General features: G+C 46.3%; 1 protein-coding gene across 6 annotated transcripts in view; it reads right to left on the reverse strand.

Annotated features, from left to right (window-relative positions):
• The window catches only part of LOC119970362 (solute carrier family 28 member 3-like), a 422,249-nt gene that overhangs the window by 140,860 nt on the left and 262,629 nt on the right, over positions 1-18,760 (reverse strand). For all 6 annotated transcript variants that reach the window (XR_005461594.1, XM_038804850.1, XM_038804849.1 and 3 more), the window contains exon 13: positions 3,335-3,503. Coding sequence is in view for 5 of the 6 variants with exons in the window: in XM_038804850.1 (XP_038660778.1) it covers positions 3,335-3,503 (169 nt within the window). In the remaining variant the exon portion in view is untranslated. The remainder of the gene's footprint in view (positions 1-3,334; positions 3,504-18,760) is intronic.

An 18,760-nucleotide genomic window follows, 5' to 3' on the forward strand; every position in this document is an offset into this window, starting at 1 on the left:
ATGATTTATATAAATTAGAAAAAACAAGGCAGCAGGGTAGCATGGTGGTTAGCATAAATGCTTCACAGCTCCAGGGTCCCAGGTTCGATTCCCGGCTGGGTCACTGTCTGTGTGGAGTCTGCACGTCCTCCCCCTGTGTGCGTGGGTTTCCTCCGGGTGCTCCGGTTTCCTCCCACAGTCCAAAGATGTGCGGGTTAGGTGGATTGGCCATGCTAAATTGCCCATAGTGTCCTAATAAAAGTAAAGTTAAGGGGGGGGTTGTTGGGTTACGGGTATAGGGTGGATACGTGGGTTTGAGTAGGGTGATCATGGCTCGGCACAACATTGAGGGCCGAAGGGCCTGTTCTGTGCTGTACTGTTCTATGTTCTATGTTCTAAGGGTGCCAACACTGAGCCCTGGGGAACACCATTTCAACTCGTCTCCAGTTTGAGAAATGCCCATCTAAACCTACCATCTGTTTCCTATCTCTTAGCCAGTTTCTCATACATGCTTCCAAGGACCCGTCAATCCCAAACATTTTTAATTTGCTAACCAACCTGCCATGTGGCACTGTATCAAACACTCTCTGAAAGTCCAAATATACAATATCCACAGCAGTACCTTCATCCACTGCCTGTGTCACCTCATCAAAGAACTCAATTAAATTTGTCAGACAAGATCTGCCCTTGACAAAACCATCTTGACAGTCTAGTGTTAACTTATTTTTCTCTAAGTGTATATGAGTCTATCCTGTATTATGACCTCTGTTAATACCCCTTCAGGGACAGAGCTGTATAACATCCTCTTCCCCTCCTACACACCTGAGAACCAGCTACTCAGGTGACTAGGGGGCAGAGCTCCCTCCTAATTGTAGGAGCTCCCCACAGAATATAAACCCGACCTGGAAGCAGTTCGGAGAAGGAGACCCTGTGGGGAGTGGAGTGTAGAGAGGAGTGATTATTGTGACAAGTGCGGAATAAAGTGGGTTGTACCCTGTCAGCCTGGCCTCTCGTGAAGTCTTTGTCTCTCTCCACAACACTGGTGACAAGGAACAAGTGGAGATGCCGTAAGAGGCAAGTTCTGCGACTTCAGATCGTTTTCCAACCACCTCGGGAGGCCACTCTCCGATCAGCAGGCATGGTATACATAGGTAAACTGGTGTGCTTCGATGCCGACTTGGATGATTGGACCCAATATGTCAAAAGAATTCATTTATTTTTACGCACGAACGCCATTACCAATGATGAGTGACAGACCATCACCTTACTGACCGCCATTGGCAGACGGACTTATGCACTAATCAGGAACTTGGCTTACCCAGACAGGCTGCCATTCCCCATGCTGAACCACTGGGTGGGCCGTCAGCTAAATCCTGAGCCACTGATTATGGTTCGACAGTATTGGTTCCATTCCACAGGGGAATGCTTAGTACATTTATGGGGACTCTCTGCCACATGTTCCTGATGCAAGGTCTGGTGATGAGTATATTGTCTAGGTAGACAGCCACCCTCTGCAACCCTTGCAAAATGTTCTCCGTAACCCTCTGGAATATCACAGAAGCCAAGGAGTCTCCAAACGGCAACCGCGTATATTCGTACAATCTCCAATGAGTATTGATTGGCATGTATTTCCGGGAACTTGGCTCGAGCACCAGCTGCAAGTACGTGTTGCCCATGTCCAGCTTATTTAACGTTTTTCCCCCCCGCTGAGCCAGGCATAGAGATCCTTGATCCAAGGGACCAGATAACGATCAAGGCGGGATACCCATTTCATGGTCATTTCACAGTCCACACAGAGCCGCACCGACCCATCTGGGGACCAACACGGGGACCATGGGCATGGCCCAATCGGCATAGTGGACAAGGCGAATAATCGCCAGCTGCTCCAAATGGTCCAATTCCTGGTCTATCTTGGCTCATGTATATTAAAATAAATTTTGATCTAAACCATGGATAAAAGTTACTGGTGGCCGAGATCATGACCAGTCCAATTCATCTTTCCTTCCGATCTTGCACAACAATGATAGATCCATCAATCTTTACAGACTGGTTAAACATTTTTTGATGCAAGGTGCAGTTGACAAAACCCACAGCCCCTAATGCACCTCAATCAACAATCCCATCAACTTTCTCAACAAGATAAGGTAGTCGTTCATTAATGCGCACCAGGTCTATGTGAAGCATTTAAATACTTGTTACCCAATGAATGTTCAATATTTCTGATGAAAGGTCATTGACCTTTCCCGTTTCTCTTTCCATAGGTGCTCCCTGACCAGTAGAATATTTCCAGTATTTTCTATTTTTAGTTTTGGTTTTAATATTTCTATATTTTAAGGCAACCATATCTGGATGGTTGAATGGCAACCAAGGCTACTCTCTATAGATATGACTGCAGACATCAAATCCTATCACAGTGAATCCCACTGAATATTCGCATGATTATTTCTTTTTAACTGCAGTATCTCCTCTTACTTCCTACATTAATGTGCATTCAAATCTTCATTTGCTACATCTCGAGAGTGCAGATTTCTTTGTGATAGCTTTGTGGTATTTTGATGGAGTGTGGCATTAGAAGAAGCATACTCAATGGACAACATAGCATTTCCTTATTCTAGGCTTTTGAACCTGAAGGTTATTGCTCCATAAAGTTTCAAAGCAGGTTTGTCGGGTCTGGATTCAGCAGGATTCTAGTGATTATCAAAGCCCTCACAATGTTGATTGAAACATGAAAATCGCTTATTGTCACGAGTAGGCTTCAATGAAGTTACTGTGAAAAGCCCCTAGTCACCACATTCCAGTGCCTATCCAGGGAGGCTGGTACGGAAATCGAACCGTGCTGCTGGCCTGCTTGGTCTGCTTTAAAAGCCAGCGATTTAGCCCAGTGAGCTAAACATGAACTATACCTCAGAAATGTCCCAGTAAATCAGTTGGTGAAGGATCGTACTCGAGCCAATCCTTACTCAGTCTAACATTTACTTAAGAGCGAAACATTCTAAACATATACCTTCTAATACAACTACACCCATTTCAAATGTCTCTTTATATTTGCTCAAATTAAACTCCACTTAATTTCCTACACTTCCATATAATTAAACACAATTTCATGTGCAGTTAACATGCCAATTTTCAAATTTAGGTTGACTGAAATATTGGATAAATATTTCAGCACCGCATCAGAAAACTGAATTTGTAATGGCTGCCCATTTAATAATGGTTGTAACTTATTAAAATTCATTTTATTCCTAAAACAATAATGTATACTTTGAAAATACAAATTGGTTGCGAGATACAGAATTCAGCACTTCAGAATAACAAATTTCTTCAAGAAAGATTATATAATAAAAAAGAAAATTACCTCAAAGCTGAGCCCAGGCTCATTAAACATATTTCCCAACCAGGAAAGCACAGCATTAAGAAAAGCCAGGAGTGCCAGAAATGCAATAAGGTTAACAGCAATGTTTGCCACCAAAGCGACTGAGGTAAAGGCTCCTAAACAAGCAGCTTCTATGATGTTCATTGCCTCACTGTAGAACAAAAAATAAATCATGTGAAAGGCCATTCATGGTACATAACAGTCAAAAGATCTTAGGCCAAATCTGGAAAAATAACAGGGAGCTTACAATGCGCAGATTTGCTGTCCAAGGCAGAAGAGATGTGCTGTGAGTTGAGGATTTCCAGAACTTTCTGATCAATTTATGCCACTCTATACTTTGCCTCATGTCATGTGAGTGTCCCTTTAAGAAAGGTCCAGTCTCTTATCATGGGACCTGTACCACATTGGGCTGTGGCTGTCAGGTGAGAGGGTTTTATTTTTTAGGTTTCCATTTCAGTTTGACTACTTTGCAGAAGGAGAAAGAAGTGTTTTCCCTGTCTTTCTCTGTTTTCATTTTAAAACTTGTTCCAGTAAAAAGCATATTGGTTGCGGCTAACTGCTTTGGTAACCTTAAATATATAGTTGCTTTCCGGAAGGAGTTTGAATCTGCTGGTTGGAACACGATCAGAAATTCAGGAAAAGGACCAGTCCCATTCAAGTGAGAATACAGTGTGCAGGGCCACACCCTCGATAAGGGGTTTTGGTTCAACTGGATTTCGTAATTGACACCAACAGCCAAGGATGAATTCATTAAGTTTTATATACATAGATTACGGTAGCTGTGTGGTGTCTTCATGTTTGTAATTCATAAACATTCTTGCTGTGTTTATATATATATATCTGTTAACTACATTCTTAGAATAAATCTTGTTTTGATTGAAGTGTCTAGAAAATCTGATGAATCACACCCACAGTGAAGGCTTTTGTGCTCATCCTAGCCAAATTCAACATAAAGGTTGTAGATCAGGTAAACGTCATAATACACTTTGGAGTTTCTAAGTCCTGGCCCATAACACTCACATAAAAGGTGCCTTGTGCTAAATCTTCCCACTATACCTCAGCACTTGCTGGATTTTCATATTAATAGTCCATTAAACTTACTGTAGAAAGTTAGAACAGATCATGAACAATGCAAGTGCCCTTTTAGTAACATGATAACTTTTAATGCAAAGCCAATCAATCGCTCCAGCCCAACAACGGAACAAATTAAACTTCTGAAAAAAGTAAATTGTTAGAGGTTTAATTTTTCTTTCTATTTCTTTCTTGCTTTTCCTGTCTCTTTTCTCTCTTTGTCTAAACCAATGTTTTTTTTCTCTTTCTATACCTGATTTGATCCTCCTACACCCTGGGCTAGATTCTCCAAAAATGGTGCTATGTCCGCACTCCACCGTAAAAATGCTGGCATTTCACTCTGGACAGGACTTTCCTTAAGAAAGTCCACTCCTACCTGCAGGTGGCTGGCAGGGCCCCGGAGTGCTTCACACAGTTCTCGCTGCAGATACGGGGCCCTGCACTTCGGTCGGGAGTCCATGCGTGCGCACGGCGGCGGCCTGTGGCGGCTGCCCCTTGCGGCATGGCGAGCTCGCACCGTGGACTGTGATGGAAGATGTAGGTCCCCCTGAGATTGCACGCATCCGCGGATCGGTGTCGCCTGATCGCATGCCTGGCTGTCCATGAGGCCACCCCCCCCCCCCCCCCCCCCCCACCCACCCCGGTGAAAGATCTCCCCCCCCCGCAGCCGCCACCCAAGGTTCCCATGGGTGGTTAGAACCACGCCATTGGAACTCGCCCAGTTGCCCTCAGTGAATCATGGGGGGGGGGCCTCTGTCAATGGCCCCCTACCCACTCTGAGTAGACCGTGCAAGCACAATTTGCGAGCGATTCTCCGGGGAGGGAAAATCACTTCAGCGGCGCCAGCCACGATTCCCACGCGAATGCCCCTTCTCCGCCCCTGCGGCAAAAGCGATTTCGCCGCAAAGACTCGGGAAATCCAGCCCCCTGTTTCTATGTCATGCCTATTTCTTTCTCAATCCTTAAATCCTATTGGTTAAGGAGATATACTCTTGGTCAATTTGCTCACTAATATCCTAAATACCTCACTGTATCCAACCCACCATTATCATTTTACACATTCAGCGTGTAATGGCATAAATTATGGGCTGAATAACACATGCAGTCACAGTGGGTGGGGCTCACAACAGAAAGTGGGTGGCTTTCCAACTCTCATTCCTGCCATCAAATTGCACAGTATAAAATGGCATTTATGCAAATTTGGGCTAGAGGGCAGGTGTCCAGCCCATGAGGCACAAAGTGAGTGTGCAGTCTGTCCATTCGATGCTAGTGGGCGGGTTGTCTGGCATTCGAAGTTGCTAAGGTGTTGGCCATTACCTGGAAGAAGGTGGTCATGGCCAGTATTATGGCATCTAGCATGGAACAGTGTCATGTGACACAGCAAATGTGTGCCTTCTAGATGGATCTTGAGAATTCATTTTGGGAAATATTGTATCAGGCTTGATTTCAGGTTCGCTTGAATGTTTTTACTATTTCTCTGAAATGTCCAGAGACTAAATTGCTTCTTGCCACTGATCACAAATGGCATTCAATTTGAACATGAACGGGTTTTCAAGATCTTAACAGAGGAGCTATCTAGTTAAAGCATGTTCCCTCTGTAGATGGCCATGGCACGGTGAAGATGAGACACCCTGAGTGAGGAGACAGCTAGAGTGAGGTTGAAACTTGGTAATTTGGTGCAGTGAGGTATTTCGGTGCAGAGTGGGAGGAGGTGCTTTTTTCCTATTTTGTTTTCCTTCTTCTGGCTTGTAACTGTTAATCTGCAGGGAGAGATCTGTTAAATTTGAAAAAAATAAAACTTATCAATAAACTAAGCAGAAGTGTAACTAAACCTGAGGGCAGAGATGAGTATTGAGCATTTAATTTTACAGGAATAATCTAGTGTCATGGCATATACTTAATTGTAACTCAATCTAACAATTCAAGTGTTTATTTTAAATTAATTAATTAATGATTAAATGTCACTCAGCGGGGCACAGTGCTCCAACTGTGAGATGTGGCAGATCTGAGACGCTTCCAGCTTTCCGGTCGGCTACATCTGCAGCAAGTGTAACCAATGGCAGCTCCTCACAGACCGCGTGGTTGGAACTGCAGTTGGATGCACTTGGGAGCATGCAGGTGGTGGAAAGCATCATTGATAGGAGTTACAGATACCTGGTCACACCCAAGGTGCAGGCAGACAGATGGGTGACCGCGAGACAGGGCAGGCAGTCAGCGCAGGAATCCTCTGTGGCTGTCCCCCTCTCTAACAGGTATGCCATTTTGATACTGTTGGGCGGGATAGCTTATCAGAGGAAAACAACAGCAGCCAGAATAGTGGCACCGCAACTGGCTCTGTTGCTCAGCAGGGGAGGGCCAAGTGCAGGAGAGCGATAGTTATAGGGGACTCTATAGTAAGGAGCACAGATAGGCGCTTCTGTGGATGTGAAAGAGACTCCAGGATGGTATGTTGCCTCCCTGGTGCCAGGGTCAAGGATGTCTTTGAACGAACACAGGACGTCCTGAAGGGGAGGGTGAACAGCCAGAGGTCGTAGTAAACAGAGGTACCAACGACATAGGCAGGAAGAGTGATGAGGTCCTGCAGAAGGAGTTCAGGGAGTTAGCGCTAAGCTAAAAAGCAGGACCTCTAGGCTTGTAATCTCAGTATTACACCTTGTGCCATGTCACAGTGAGGCTGGAAATAGGAGGTTAGTGCAGCTAAACACGTGGCTAAACTGGTGGTGTAGGAGGGAAGGTTTCAGATTTTTGGACCATTGGGAGCAGGTGGGACCTGTACAAGAAGGACGGGTTACATCTAAATTGGAGGGGAACTGATATCCTGGCTGGGAGGTTTGCTAAATTCACTTGGGAGGATTTAAACTATTATGTCAGGGGGTGGGAACCAGAATGTGAGCTTAGAAGGTGTAATAACTGAAGAGGAAATAGAGAACCAAAATAAAAGAACATCACCGTCAGGCAGAACAAAAAAGGTGACAAGTGTGAAAAGGGAGGTGGTTAATTCAGGATTGAGGGTATTGTATCTAAATGCACGCAGTATACGGAACAAGGTAAATCAGCTTGTTGCGCAGGTTGAAATTGGCTGATACGATATTGTGGGCATTACAGAGACATGGCTGCAAGGGGATCAGTGCTGGGATCTAAATATACAAGGATATGTGCCCTATTGAAAGGACAGGCAGATGGGCAAAGGGGGTGGGGTTGCATTGTTAGTAAGGAATGAAGTTAAATCGATAGCAAAGAGCGATATAGGATCAGAAGGCATAGAATCTCTGGGGGTAGAGTTGAGGAATCGCAAAGGTAAAAAGACCCTGATGGGACTTATGTACAGGCCCCCTAGCAGTCAGGAGGTGGGGCAGAAAATAAATCAGAAGACAGAGAAAGCAGGAGTTTTGGGGGTTATTCAGAGGCACAACAGAAATTTATCCCAAGGAGGAAAAAACATGCGAAGGGGAGGACAAGGCATTCATGGCTGACGAGGGAAGTAAAGGACAGCATAAAAGGAAGTAAAGGAAGTAAAGGACAGCATAAAAGCTAAAGAAAAACCATACAAAGTGGCGAGGATTAATGGGAAGCCAGGGGATTGGGAAGCCTTTAAAAGCGAGCAGAGGACAACTAAAAAAGCAATAAGGGGGGAGAAGATGAAATATGAGTTCAAGCTAGCTAGTAATATAACAGAAGGTAGGAAGAGTTTTTTTCAATATATGAAAGGTAAGAGAGAGGCAAAAATAGACATTGGACCACTGGAAAATGTGGCTGGAGAAGTAATAATCAGAGGCAAAGAAATGGCAGACAAACTAAATAGTTACTTTGCAACAGTCTTCATGGTGGAAGACATCAGTGGGATGCCAGAGTTCCACGAGAACCAGGGGGCAGAGGTGAGTGCAGTGGCCATCACGAAGGAGAAGGTTCTGGAGAAACTGAAAGGTCTGAAGGTGGATAAATCACCTGGAGCGGATGGACTACCCCCCAGGGTTCTAAAAGAGATGGCTCAGGAGATTGTGGAGGCATTGTTGATGATCTTTCAGGAATCACTGGAGGCAGGAAGGGTCCCAGAGGAATGTAAAGTGGCTAATGTAACACCATTGTTTAAGAAGGGAGGGAGGCAGAAGACGGGAAGTTATAGGCTGGTTAGCCTGACTTCGGACATTGGTAAGATTTTAGAGTCCATTATTAAAGATGATATCGTGGAGTACTTGGAAGTGCATGGGTAAAATAGGACTGAATCAGTATGGCTTTGTCAAGGGGAGGTCATGTCTGACAAACCTGTTAAGAGTTCTTTGAGAAAGTAACCAAGGAAGTTAGACAAAGGAGAACCGGGGACTATTTATTTAGATTTCCAGAAGGCCTTTGACAAGGTGCCGCATAGGAGACTGTTAAATAAGTTAAGAGCCCATGGTGTTGAGGGTAAGATCCTGGCATGGATAGAGGATTGGCTGACTGGCAGAAGGCAGACAGTGGGGATAAAGGGGTCTTTTTCAGGATGGCAGCTGATGGCTCATGGTGTACCTCTGGGGTTGGTGCTGGGACCACAACTTTTCACAATATACATTAATGGTCTGGAGGAAGGAACTGAAGGCACTGTTGCTAAGTTTGCAGATGATACAAAGATCTGTAGGGGGCAGGTAGCATTGTGGAAGCCAGGGGCTTCAGAAGGTCTTGGATAGGCTAGGAGAGTGGGCAAAGAAATGGCAGTTGGAATACAATGTAGAAAAGTGTGACATTATGCAGAAATGGAGGCATAGACTATTTTCTAAATGGGAAGACGCTTAGGAAATCAGAAGCACAAAGGGACTTGTGAGTCCTTGTTCACAATTCTCTTAAGGTTAACGTGCAGGTTCAGTCGGCAGTTAGGAAGGCAAATGCAATGTTAGCATTCATGTCAAGAGGACTAGAATACAAGACCAGGGTTGTACTACTGAGGCTGTATAAGGCTCTGGTCAGACCCCATTTGGAGTATTGTGAGCAGTTTTGGGCCCCGTATCTAAGGAATGATGTGCTGACCTTGGAAAGGGTCTAGAGGAGGTTCCCAAGAATGATATCTGGAATGAAGAGCTTGTCGTATGAGAAACGGTTGAGGACTCTGGGTCTGTACTCGTTGGAGTTCAGAAGGATGAGGGGATCTTATTGAAACTTACAGGATACTGCGTGGCCTGGATAGAGTGGACATGGAGAGGATGTTTCCACTTGTAGGAAAAACTAGAAGCAGAGGACACAATCTTAGACTAAAGGGACAATCCTTTAAAACAGAGATGAGGAGGAATTTCTTCAGCCAGAGGGTGGTGAATCTGTGCAACTCTTTGCCCCACAAGGCTGCGGAGGCCAAATCACTGAGTGTCTTTAAAACAGAGATAGATAGGTTTTTGATCAATAAGGGGATCAGGGTTATGGGGAGAAGGTAGGAGAATGGGAATGAGAAAAATATCAGCCATGATTGAATGGCGGAGCAGGCCCAATGGTCCGAGTGGCCTAATACTGCTCCTATGTCTTATGGCAAGGGAGCTAGGGGAGAGGAAGGGAAGAATGGCAAAAGCAGCCCTGAGGTTTGATGAAGAATCTCTCCATGCTCTCTTCTGGGCTGTGTCCACCAAATGTGAGCAACTAATGCCAGTCAACAGGAAGATAGAGCTCCCTCGGTTGGAGGTGCATCCTGGAAGGTGGTTGCAGCTGGGGTCAGCAGCATAAGACTAGTGCCTGGCATTTGGACGCAATGGCAGAAAAGGCTCAATGACCTCTTCAGGATGGCCAGGGTGAGCAAGTCCACATCATGTGCATCTTTCCACCAGAAAGCTACAGGATAAGCTTGAGAATGCTGGAGGCTTGTGGAGTGTTTGTAGGTCCAAGGTAACATTATGCAGCAAAGGCATTGGTCCTTACAATGATGCCACTGTGAACTTGTTATTTTGGTTTAGTGGAGGAGCCTGCACACATGAGGAAGGTACACAGCAGCTTGGCTGCATTTCTCTGTTACCCTAAAGACAGGATTGTTGTGTTCGGTGTTCAATGTCTAGCAAGGAATCTACCAAAGAACTTGTGACTTTCCCAAACCAGGATCTTTATTAAATCACACGTGGTAAGATAACGATCTGTTACAGAGCAAGTTATCATGGAGTTTCTTTGCACTCCCCTGGAACAACCCTAAGCACGACTGTCCTCATTATTAGATTCAACAATTATTTAGGGGGTCCTTTAAGAGAACTAGCTAAAATATACTGGAAAGTAAAATGATCCTTAAAAATTACTGAATCTACAGAAATATGACCAAGTTATAAAAATTGACTAAACTACTGAACCTGGCCATGACTGTCAATAGATGCTGACTAATGTTGCAACAAAAGTGATGAGGGTACATTCAACGAATTAGCAACAATGGCATAAACTGAGACTAGGCATGATGTGAGGAGTTCAACTGTGGGACATAATGCATGCGAACCATGCGATTTCAAGGAAGGATAATTAATTTAGAGTAATTGATTAATGTCTAATTAACCAATTACCTGTTAAGTGACTGACACTTTCCTCAATGAATTAGGAGGGTCTCAGCTGAGAATTAGAACCAATGAGAATAAATAAGGGCTAAACCATAGATAAAGATTTCCTTAAGAATGTGATCTGTAGGACTGATTATTAGAAGAATTTTAGTCTTCCGAGATTCTTGAAGCAACTGTGAAAAATACTTTTAAAGTCTTTGTTGAAATTGCTTTTATTTTGTAGCCTTTTCTGGAACACTTTTCTTTTACTCTCCCGTATCTCAAGGACTTTTCAATGTACTCTCAAAAGTTTTTCGATTTAATTTTGTGCAAATGTATTAAGTGAATTCTTGAAAAATAAAGAGTGCTTGGATCTCTTCAACTAGACTGAGTACCTTATCCCGAGTAGAGATAAGAAGATCTTTCACTCATGTATGTATTATAACCATCTGTCAATCACCGGATGTGCCCCACTTATATCTGAATGCCTTGTCACATGACCACTGTCTCAAGACCGCATGGTGGGTCTGTACCACAACCTGCTGGTTGGAGGTTGCACCACCAGCCATCTGCAATACTGTTCACAGGCAAATCACCACATCTCCTTTCTTCAGAAAACATTAGTGTTTGTTTACAACCATTATTACTATTTCAACTTTATATATTTGTGATATATTTAAACAAAATGAACAAGTTTAACTAGGGTGTCCATAAACATGATATGTGGTCAGCGTCCGACTCTTTCACACAGTTCATTGTGCCTGTCTCACGGGTCACCCCTGTGATCACTTGGGCTATTGCCAGCCTTTCCAAAGATTGGTTTGAGTGTCTATCTTTTATTTCATCTCCTCTTTACTGTATGTCTTTGGAAGGCATGCATCCAAGATTGCCACGCATGCGTCACCAGCTTCTTTCTCTTTTGCTTCTTGTCACAACAATGTTTGCTGGTTCTCTTGCGGCTTGCCGTTTCTTTTGTCTCTGGTTTGTCAGCCCTGACCTCATCGTCTCCTTTTTTACTTTTGTCAATGGGATGAACTAACTCTCTCAGTCTTCTCTTTCTCTTCTAGTTTTAAAAATAGGTTTTTGAATTCTCTTGTGTTCATGTCGAGGCTTGGCGCTGGTCTGCACCCTGAGCTCAGAGGTCCGCAGAGTTTCTGGTTGATTCTGAGGCGTCGACGCGTCCTCACTGGATTGTGTGACCATGCCCACTTCTTGGCTCGCTGGAACATCTTCAATGGCTCCTCTTTACTAGGATAACAATGCTAACACGCTCTGGTCTAGTTCGAGAATGTATGAGTGATACATTGAACTGCAGAGCGAGATTGTCATTAGCCCCTCCGCTGTTTCACCCTCGGCATTGTCAATCTCTTCAACATCAGAGCTGCTATCAACGTATGCATCATCAATGTCTTTCCACTCATCATCAGTGTTTTCGAGGATCAGGGAGTCGACTACTGGAATCATTTCAGAGGTCTAAAACGATTCACCAAGTAGCTCTGGAGAAAACGTCTCTAAGATTGGGTCAATGACATCTGCTTCTTGCTTGGTCAGTGGCTGGCCCTCTGTGGTATCAGCAACTTTGATCTCAGTTTTTATTTTAGAGTGCACCATCTCCGAGCTCCCGCCCTTCTTAGTGTCCAGCGCGGTCTGGGCGTCCCCCGTGACAACCTCATCATTCCATCCAAACAAGCAATTCATACTGGTCTTCATCTGTCTCACCTTCCACGCCATTACTTTCCGCATCCTCTTCAAAGTCATCATGTACATATTCGTAGCAGTCATAATCGGGTTCAGAATTGTCTGCAACGATTTCTCCTGTAAAATACAATGTTGCAGACAGAATTATATGTTCATGCAGGAGGCAGCCAAGTTCAAAGTCAGCCTTGAGTTTGCCTGCCGAACTTTTGCTTAACATTCCACGTTGTGGAACTTCAGGGGGAATGAAGGAGTTAAAGAACAATTCACTTCATGCAGTTCTCGTGACTATTCTGTGACTGCTTCGATCTTTGTGCGTCGGTTTAGTTTTAATTGTTTTCAATGTGACATTTTTGCCCTCCCTCCAGTCGATCTTGCATCCTATGCACCCCATGATTTCTGGTTCATCAAAGAATGATTTCAAGCGGCAATGAATCCATCTGATATACTTTCGTGATCACTTCATTTATGTAATATTCATTGGGCACAAACTTAAATTCCAGAGTGAAGCTCCACGACTTCTCATGCTCTGACCATTTAGCATTCACATCTTGTATGTAGATGCTATAATACAGGCTTGTCATGTTCCTGTAATATGCCACTAAGCACATGCACATTCCTGTAGACTGTTTACCAGAATTGCGGAATGCTCGCTAACTGTTCCGTCTCTTTGTCTGATTTGCTGTCCTCTGTCTGGACTTCTTCTGAATCCTCATCAATTTTGCACACTCTGGTATCTTGTAGGGGTCTGTCGTATTCAGCTGGCCAGCCGTCTTTTGGGACACACAGCCGTTCAAATAAGTTCAGGGATTCACATCAATCCGCTACTATGATGGTCTCAAAGTCCATGTCTACAATATAAAACAGTAACATGTCCCTCATGTCGTCCACAGAGAGCTCAAGTTCAGATGCACCGAAAACTCTCCATTGTTTTCGTTCCATAATAAACCGGCGGTCCGGCAGATCAACAACTTTCAGCTGCGAGCTCAGCTTATACAAAGCAGTCCGACCGAGGATGTTGGCTCTCGTTTTAGTGTCAAAGTCGCATGGTAATAATGAGTTATTCAGGAACACCACCAATTTCCATCTGGTTTTCATGGTTTCCGGAGAATTCTTAATTGCTTTGGTCATTTTTGAAATTGCCTCTTCATTTGTTTTGTTCGGACTCTTCTGGTCCTTGGTTGCAATGAGATCGACGAAGAACTGTTCGTCTGTATGATTCTCATCAACCACACTTACTGATCTTATATGGTCCATGGAAGGACACGCAAAACACTGTTTTGCAAAATGCCCGACACAGCCGCATCTGGAACAGACTTTTCCAAAGGATGGGCATTGCCGTGGGCTATGTCAAGGCCACGCAGTATCCTGTAAGTTTCAATAAGATCCTCCCTCATCCTTCTGAACTCCAACGAGTACAGTCCCAGAGTCCTCAACCGTTCCTCATATGACAAGCTCTTCATTCCAGGGATCATTCTTGTGAACCTCCTCTAGACCCTTTCCAAGGTCAGCACAAGGTGGAGGCTCCTTTCGGCCGCTTAAAATGGCCGACTACACTGAGACTACATTTCTTCATGACGTGTGTCACAGCACTGATTGCACTGGCGCCTTCTTCTGAGTTGGTGCCTAACTGTTTTGAGCAGAGTGTGCTATTGGCTGTGCAGCTACCTCGTCGCCAGGCAAACCTTCATTGCTTGTTCCAGTACCAAATCTACTTCCCGTAGCAACCTCTCACAGGGCTTATCATTAGCTGCACCAAAGACAATTTGGTCACGGAGGAGAGACAATTTCAGGCGACTGAAGTTGCATGACTGGGCCTTCAGCCTCAAGTCAGGGACAAAACTGTCCAATGATTTGCCAGGTCTCTGGGCACATGTATGCAACATGTATCTGATGCACGATCAATTGCACAAAAGATTCAGATTGGTACAACTGTGGCTTTATTGCAGTCAGATGCGTGGTCTCCTACTGCAGCTGGCGAAATGGCAGATCAGAGAAGGACACGCATATTTATACGGCTCCTTGTGGGTGGAGCCAGCCGGCAGAGGCTACCGGCGAACCTGTAGAACAGGTCTTACCTTACATCCCCTAATACAGATGCACAAGTGGTTCACCACATTCACCCCCTGTTGAAAATGAGTCCGGCAGGTGGTGTGGAACTATATACAATGTTGCAAATGATGTAGAGTGGGGAGGGAAGAAAAATGTCCATTTTGATGGTCTGGTGCCCGTCAGAGGTTCAGTCGATCCGGTGCTTTGACGATTCACTGGGAGCGACGCAACGGTAGCGGCGATGTCGGTGCTGGTGTCACCGACATCGGTGCTGGCTGTGTTGGTGCTGGCCAGTAGTCGGATTACCCCGGGAGCGTGCCAAAATCTTCACCGTCCTCTTGCATGGGCAGGGGAAGGAGGGATGGACCTGGTGGGGTTAATATTGGTAGCGCCGGGGAGGGGAGGGTGGCGCATGGGTGGGGAAGTGTGTTGAAGCGGAACCTGACAGTGCCAGGTCCCTGAGGGAGACAGTATCTTGGCGGCTGTCAGGGAACTCCACGTGGGCATACTGGGGGTTGGCGTGGAGCAAGTGTACCCTGTCCACCAAGGGGTCCGCATTGTGGAGTCGGACGTGCCTACGGAGCAGGACCGGTCTTGGAGCTGCGAGCCAAGTCGGGAGCGACACCCTGGATGTAGACTTCCTGGGGAAGGTAAAAACACGTTCATGGGTGTGTTATTTGTGACGGTGCACAGTAGTGACCGGATGAAGTGTAGTGCATCAGGAAGGACCTCCTGCCAGCGAGGGGTTTCTGGACCATAGGGCCAGCTGGACGGCCCTCCAAATCGTCCCATTATCCCTCTCTACCTGACCGTTTCCCTGGGGGAAGCTGGTCGTTCTGCTGGAGGCGATACCCCTGCTGAGTAGGAACTGACGCAGCTTATCGCTCATGAATGAGGATCCCCTGTCACTGTGGATGTAGGCGGGGAAACCGAATAGAGCGAAGATTGTGTTGAGGGCCTTGATGACGGTGGCAGACATCATATCGGGGCATGGGGTGGTAAAGGCCCACCCCATTGACCACACTGAGGATATACGTGTTGCGGTCGGTGGAGGGGAGGGGCCCTTTGAAATCCACGCTGAGGCTTTCAAAGGGGCGGGAGACTTTCACCAGGACCGCGCGGTCCAGTCCGCTGAAGTGCGGCTTGCACTCCGCACAGACCTGGCAGTCCCTGGTGACTGTCCATACTTCCTTGACGGAGTAGGGGAGGTTGCGAGCTTTGACAAGGTGGTACAGTCGTGTGACCCCCGGGTGACAAAGGCTGTTATGTAGGGCCCGGAGTTGGTCTACTTGTGTGCTGGCACATGTATCTCGGGAGAGGGCGTCTAGGGGCTCGTTGAGTTTGCAGGGGCGATACAAAATCTCGTAATTATAGGTGGAGAGCTCGATTCTCCACCGTAAGATTTTATCATTTTTGATCTTGCCCCACTGCGTGTTGTTGAACATGAAGGCTACCGACCATTGGTCAGTGAGGAGAGTGAATCGCCTGCCGGCCAGGTAATGCCTCCAATGCCGCACAGCTTCAACGATAACTTGGGCCTCTTTTTCGACGGATGAGTGCCGAATTTCAGAGGCATGAAGGGTGCGGGAAAAGAATGCCATGGGTCGGCCTGCCTGATTTAGAGTGGCGGCGACGGCGACATCTGAAGTGTCGCTTTCTACTTGAAAGGGCAGTGTCTGTCTACTGCGTGCATCCCAGCCTTGGCTATGCCTGCTCTGATCCGGGCGAAGGCGCGTTGTGCCTCGGCCGCGAGGGAAATTGAGTGGACTGTATGAGTGGGCGGGCCTTGTCCGCAAAGTTTGGGACCCACTGGGCATAGTAGAAGAACCCCAGGCAGCGTTTGAGGGCCTTGGGGCAGTGGGGGAGGGGGCGGCGCATGCGGTCGGGATCGGGCCCCAGAAGTCCATTTTGGACTACATAGCTGAGGATGGCCAGGCGGGTCGTGCTGAACACACACTTCTCTCTATTGTACGTAAGGTTGAGAAGAGTGGCGGAGTGGAGGAATTTAGCAAGGTTGGCGTCGTGGTCCTGCAGGTCATGGCCACAGATGGTGACATTATCTAAGTACGGAAACGTGGCCCGCAAACCGTATCGGTCGACCATTCTGTCCATCTCCCTTTGGAAGACCGAGACCCCGTTAGTGACGCCAAAGGGAACCCTAAGGAAGTGATAGAGCCGACTGTCCGCCTCGAAGGCAGTGTATGGACGGTCTGATTTACGGATGGGGAGCTGGTGGTAGGCGGATTTCGGGTCAATCGTCGAGAAGACCTAGTACTGCGCAATCTCAAATGCACCACCCCTCCTGTTGCCCATATCCCATTAACCCTTTGTTTAAAATCAAAAATATATCTTTCGCTTTCTCGATTTAATGTCTCAGATTCCCCTGCACTATGGGGCTGTGAGTGCCACAAATTCACCACCCTCTGCGAGAAGTAGTTCCTACTGTCGACAGACTAGCCCTCTGGGAGTGATGGATGAGGTCCTAGACCAAATCCATATTATCGTAGATGGTGCAGCCCGGGACCGTGTAGGACTCACCAGGGTGGATCACGTGGTCCAACACAGTGCCAAGGTGTAAAGAGTGTTCTTCCAGAGTGTTGGCCCACATAATCACATCATCTACATACACTCGAACATCTGGTATTCCTTCAATGATAGTCTCCATAGCATGGTGAAAGATCTCGGAAGCTGATATTATGCCGACAGGTAATCGACTAAAGCAATATCACTCAAAAGGTGTAGTTGCCAGAATCCCTTGGAAACGTCCAATTTTGTGAAATACTTGGCATGAGCCATTTCTGCAGTTATCTCTTCTCTTTTTGATATGGGATAGTGTTCTCTTATGTTATTATTTACATCTTTCGGATAGATGCATACTCTTAAGACCCCATTTGGTTTATGCGCACGCATCATGGAGCTTACCCAGTCTGTCGGTCAGCTCAGTCACCTTCGATAAGATACTGCATTGTTACATTCCATTTAACTCGTTCTTGAGACGGTCTCTTAATGCCGCTGTCACGCTTCTGGGTGCGTATATCACTGGCTTAGCGACTTCCGGTGGCAACCATGGTGTGAGGGGTCGCAAATTTGATAGCTCTCGCTTGTGATGGTGTTTTTGGACCTTTTTCCCTGCTAACGGGCGGGCATGTTGATGGAAAAAGGTGCAGGAGTGATGGAAGAAGACTGTGTTCCACCGGTGAATAGATTTGTGGACCAGAAGTGGTTTTAAGCAAAAGGAGCAGTTGGAGTGAGAGGCTGTGTCTGGGGCACAGAGGATGATGGCAGTGGGTAAGGGACCGGCCCTGTCATGGGCAGCAGGGTAGCACAATGGACAGCACAGTAGCACAGTGGTTAGCACAGTTGCTTCACTGCTTGAGGGTCCCAAGTTTAATTCCCGGATTGGGTCACTGTCTGTGCGGAGTCTGCACGATCTCCCCGTGTCAGTGTGGGTTTCCTCCGGGTGTTCCGGTTTCTTCCCACAGTCCAAAGATGTGCAGGTTAGTGGGATTAGCCATGCTAAATTGTCCAAAAAGGTTAGGTGGAGTTATTGGGATAGGGTGGAGACGCGGCCTTAGTTAGGGTGCTCTTTTCAAGGACCGGTGCAGACACGATGCGCCAAATGGCCTCATTCTGCATTGTAAATTCTATGATTCTGCAATTTGGGCCGATGTAGAGTTTATAAAACGGGCTGGCTGGAGAAGGAAGTGGGGAGGCTTCCCCTCCCTCTGACTATGGTGGGACCTGGGCAAGACTCACGTCCATACCTTCTGTCAGGGGTATGCAAAAGGTTTTTTTTAATGAATTTTGTGTCGTCTCAGATGGGAGCATACACGTTAACGACTACTAATGGTGCCCCGTCTAGGGTCTCACTGACCATGACATACCGTCCCCCTAGGTCCGTTACCGTCTTTGTCGCCTTGAACATCGTTCTCTGATTAATCAATATTGCCACCGCCCTGGCCCTCGTCCCATAAGAGGAACAGTAAGTCTATCCCGCCCAGCTCGTCCTTACCCACCGTCGGTCCTGCTCTCTCAAGTGTGTCTCTTGGAAGAAGACTATGTTGGCTCTCATGTTTCTTAGGTGGGTGAAGACTCTAGATCTTTTCACTGCAACCGGCAAGCC

This window comes from Scyliorhinus canicula, chromosome 8 (assembly GCF_902713615.1).
Source record: "Scyliorhinus canicula chromosome 8, sScyCan1.1, whole genome shotgun sequence".
NCBI classification, from domain to species: domain Eukaryota; kingdom Metazoa; phylum Chordata; class Chondrichthyes; order Carcharhiniformes; family Scyliorhinidae; genus Scyliorhinus; species Scyliorhinus canicula.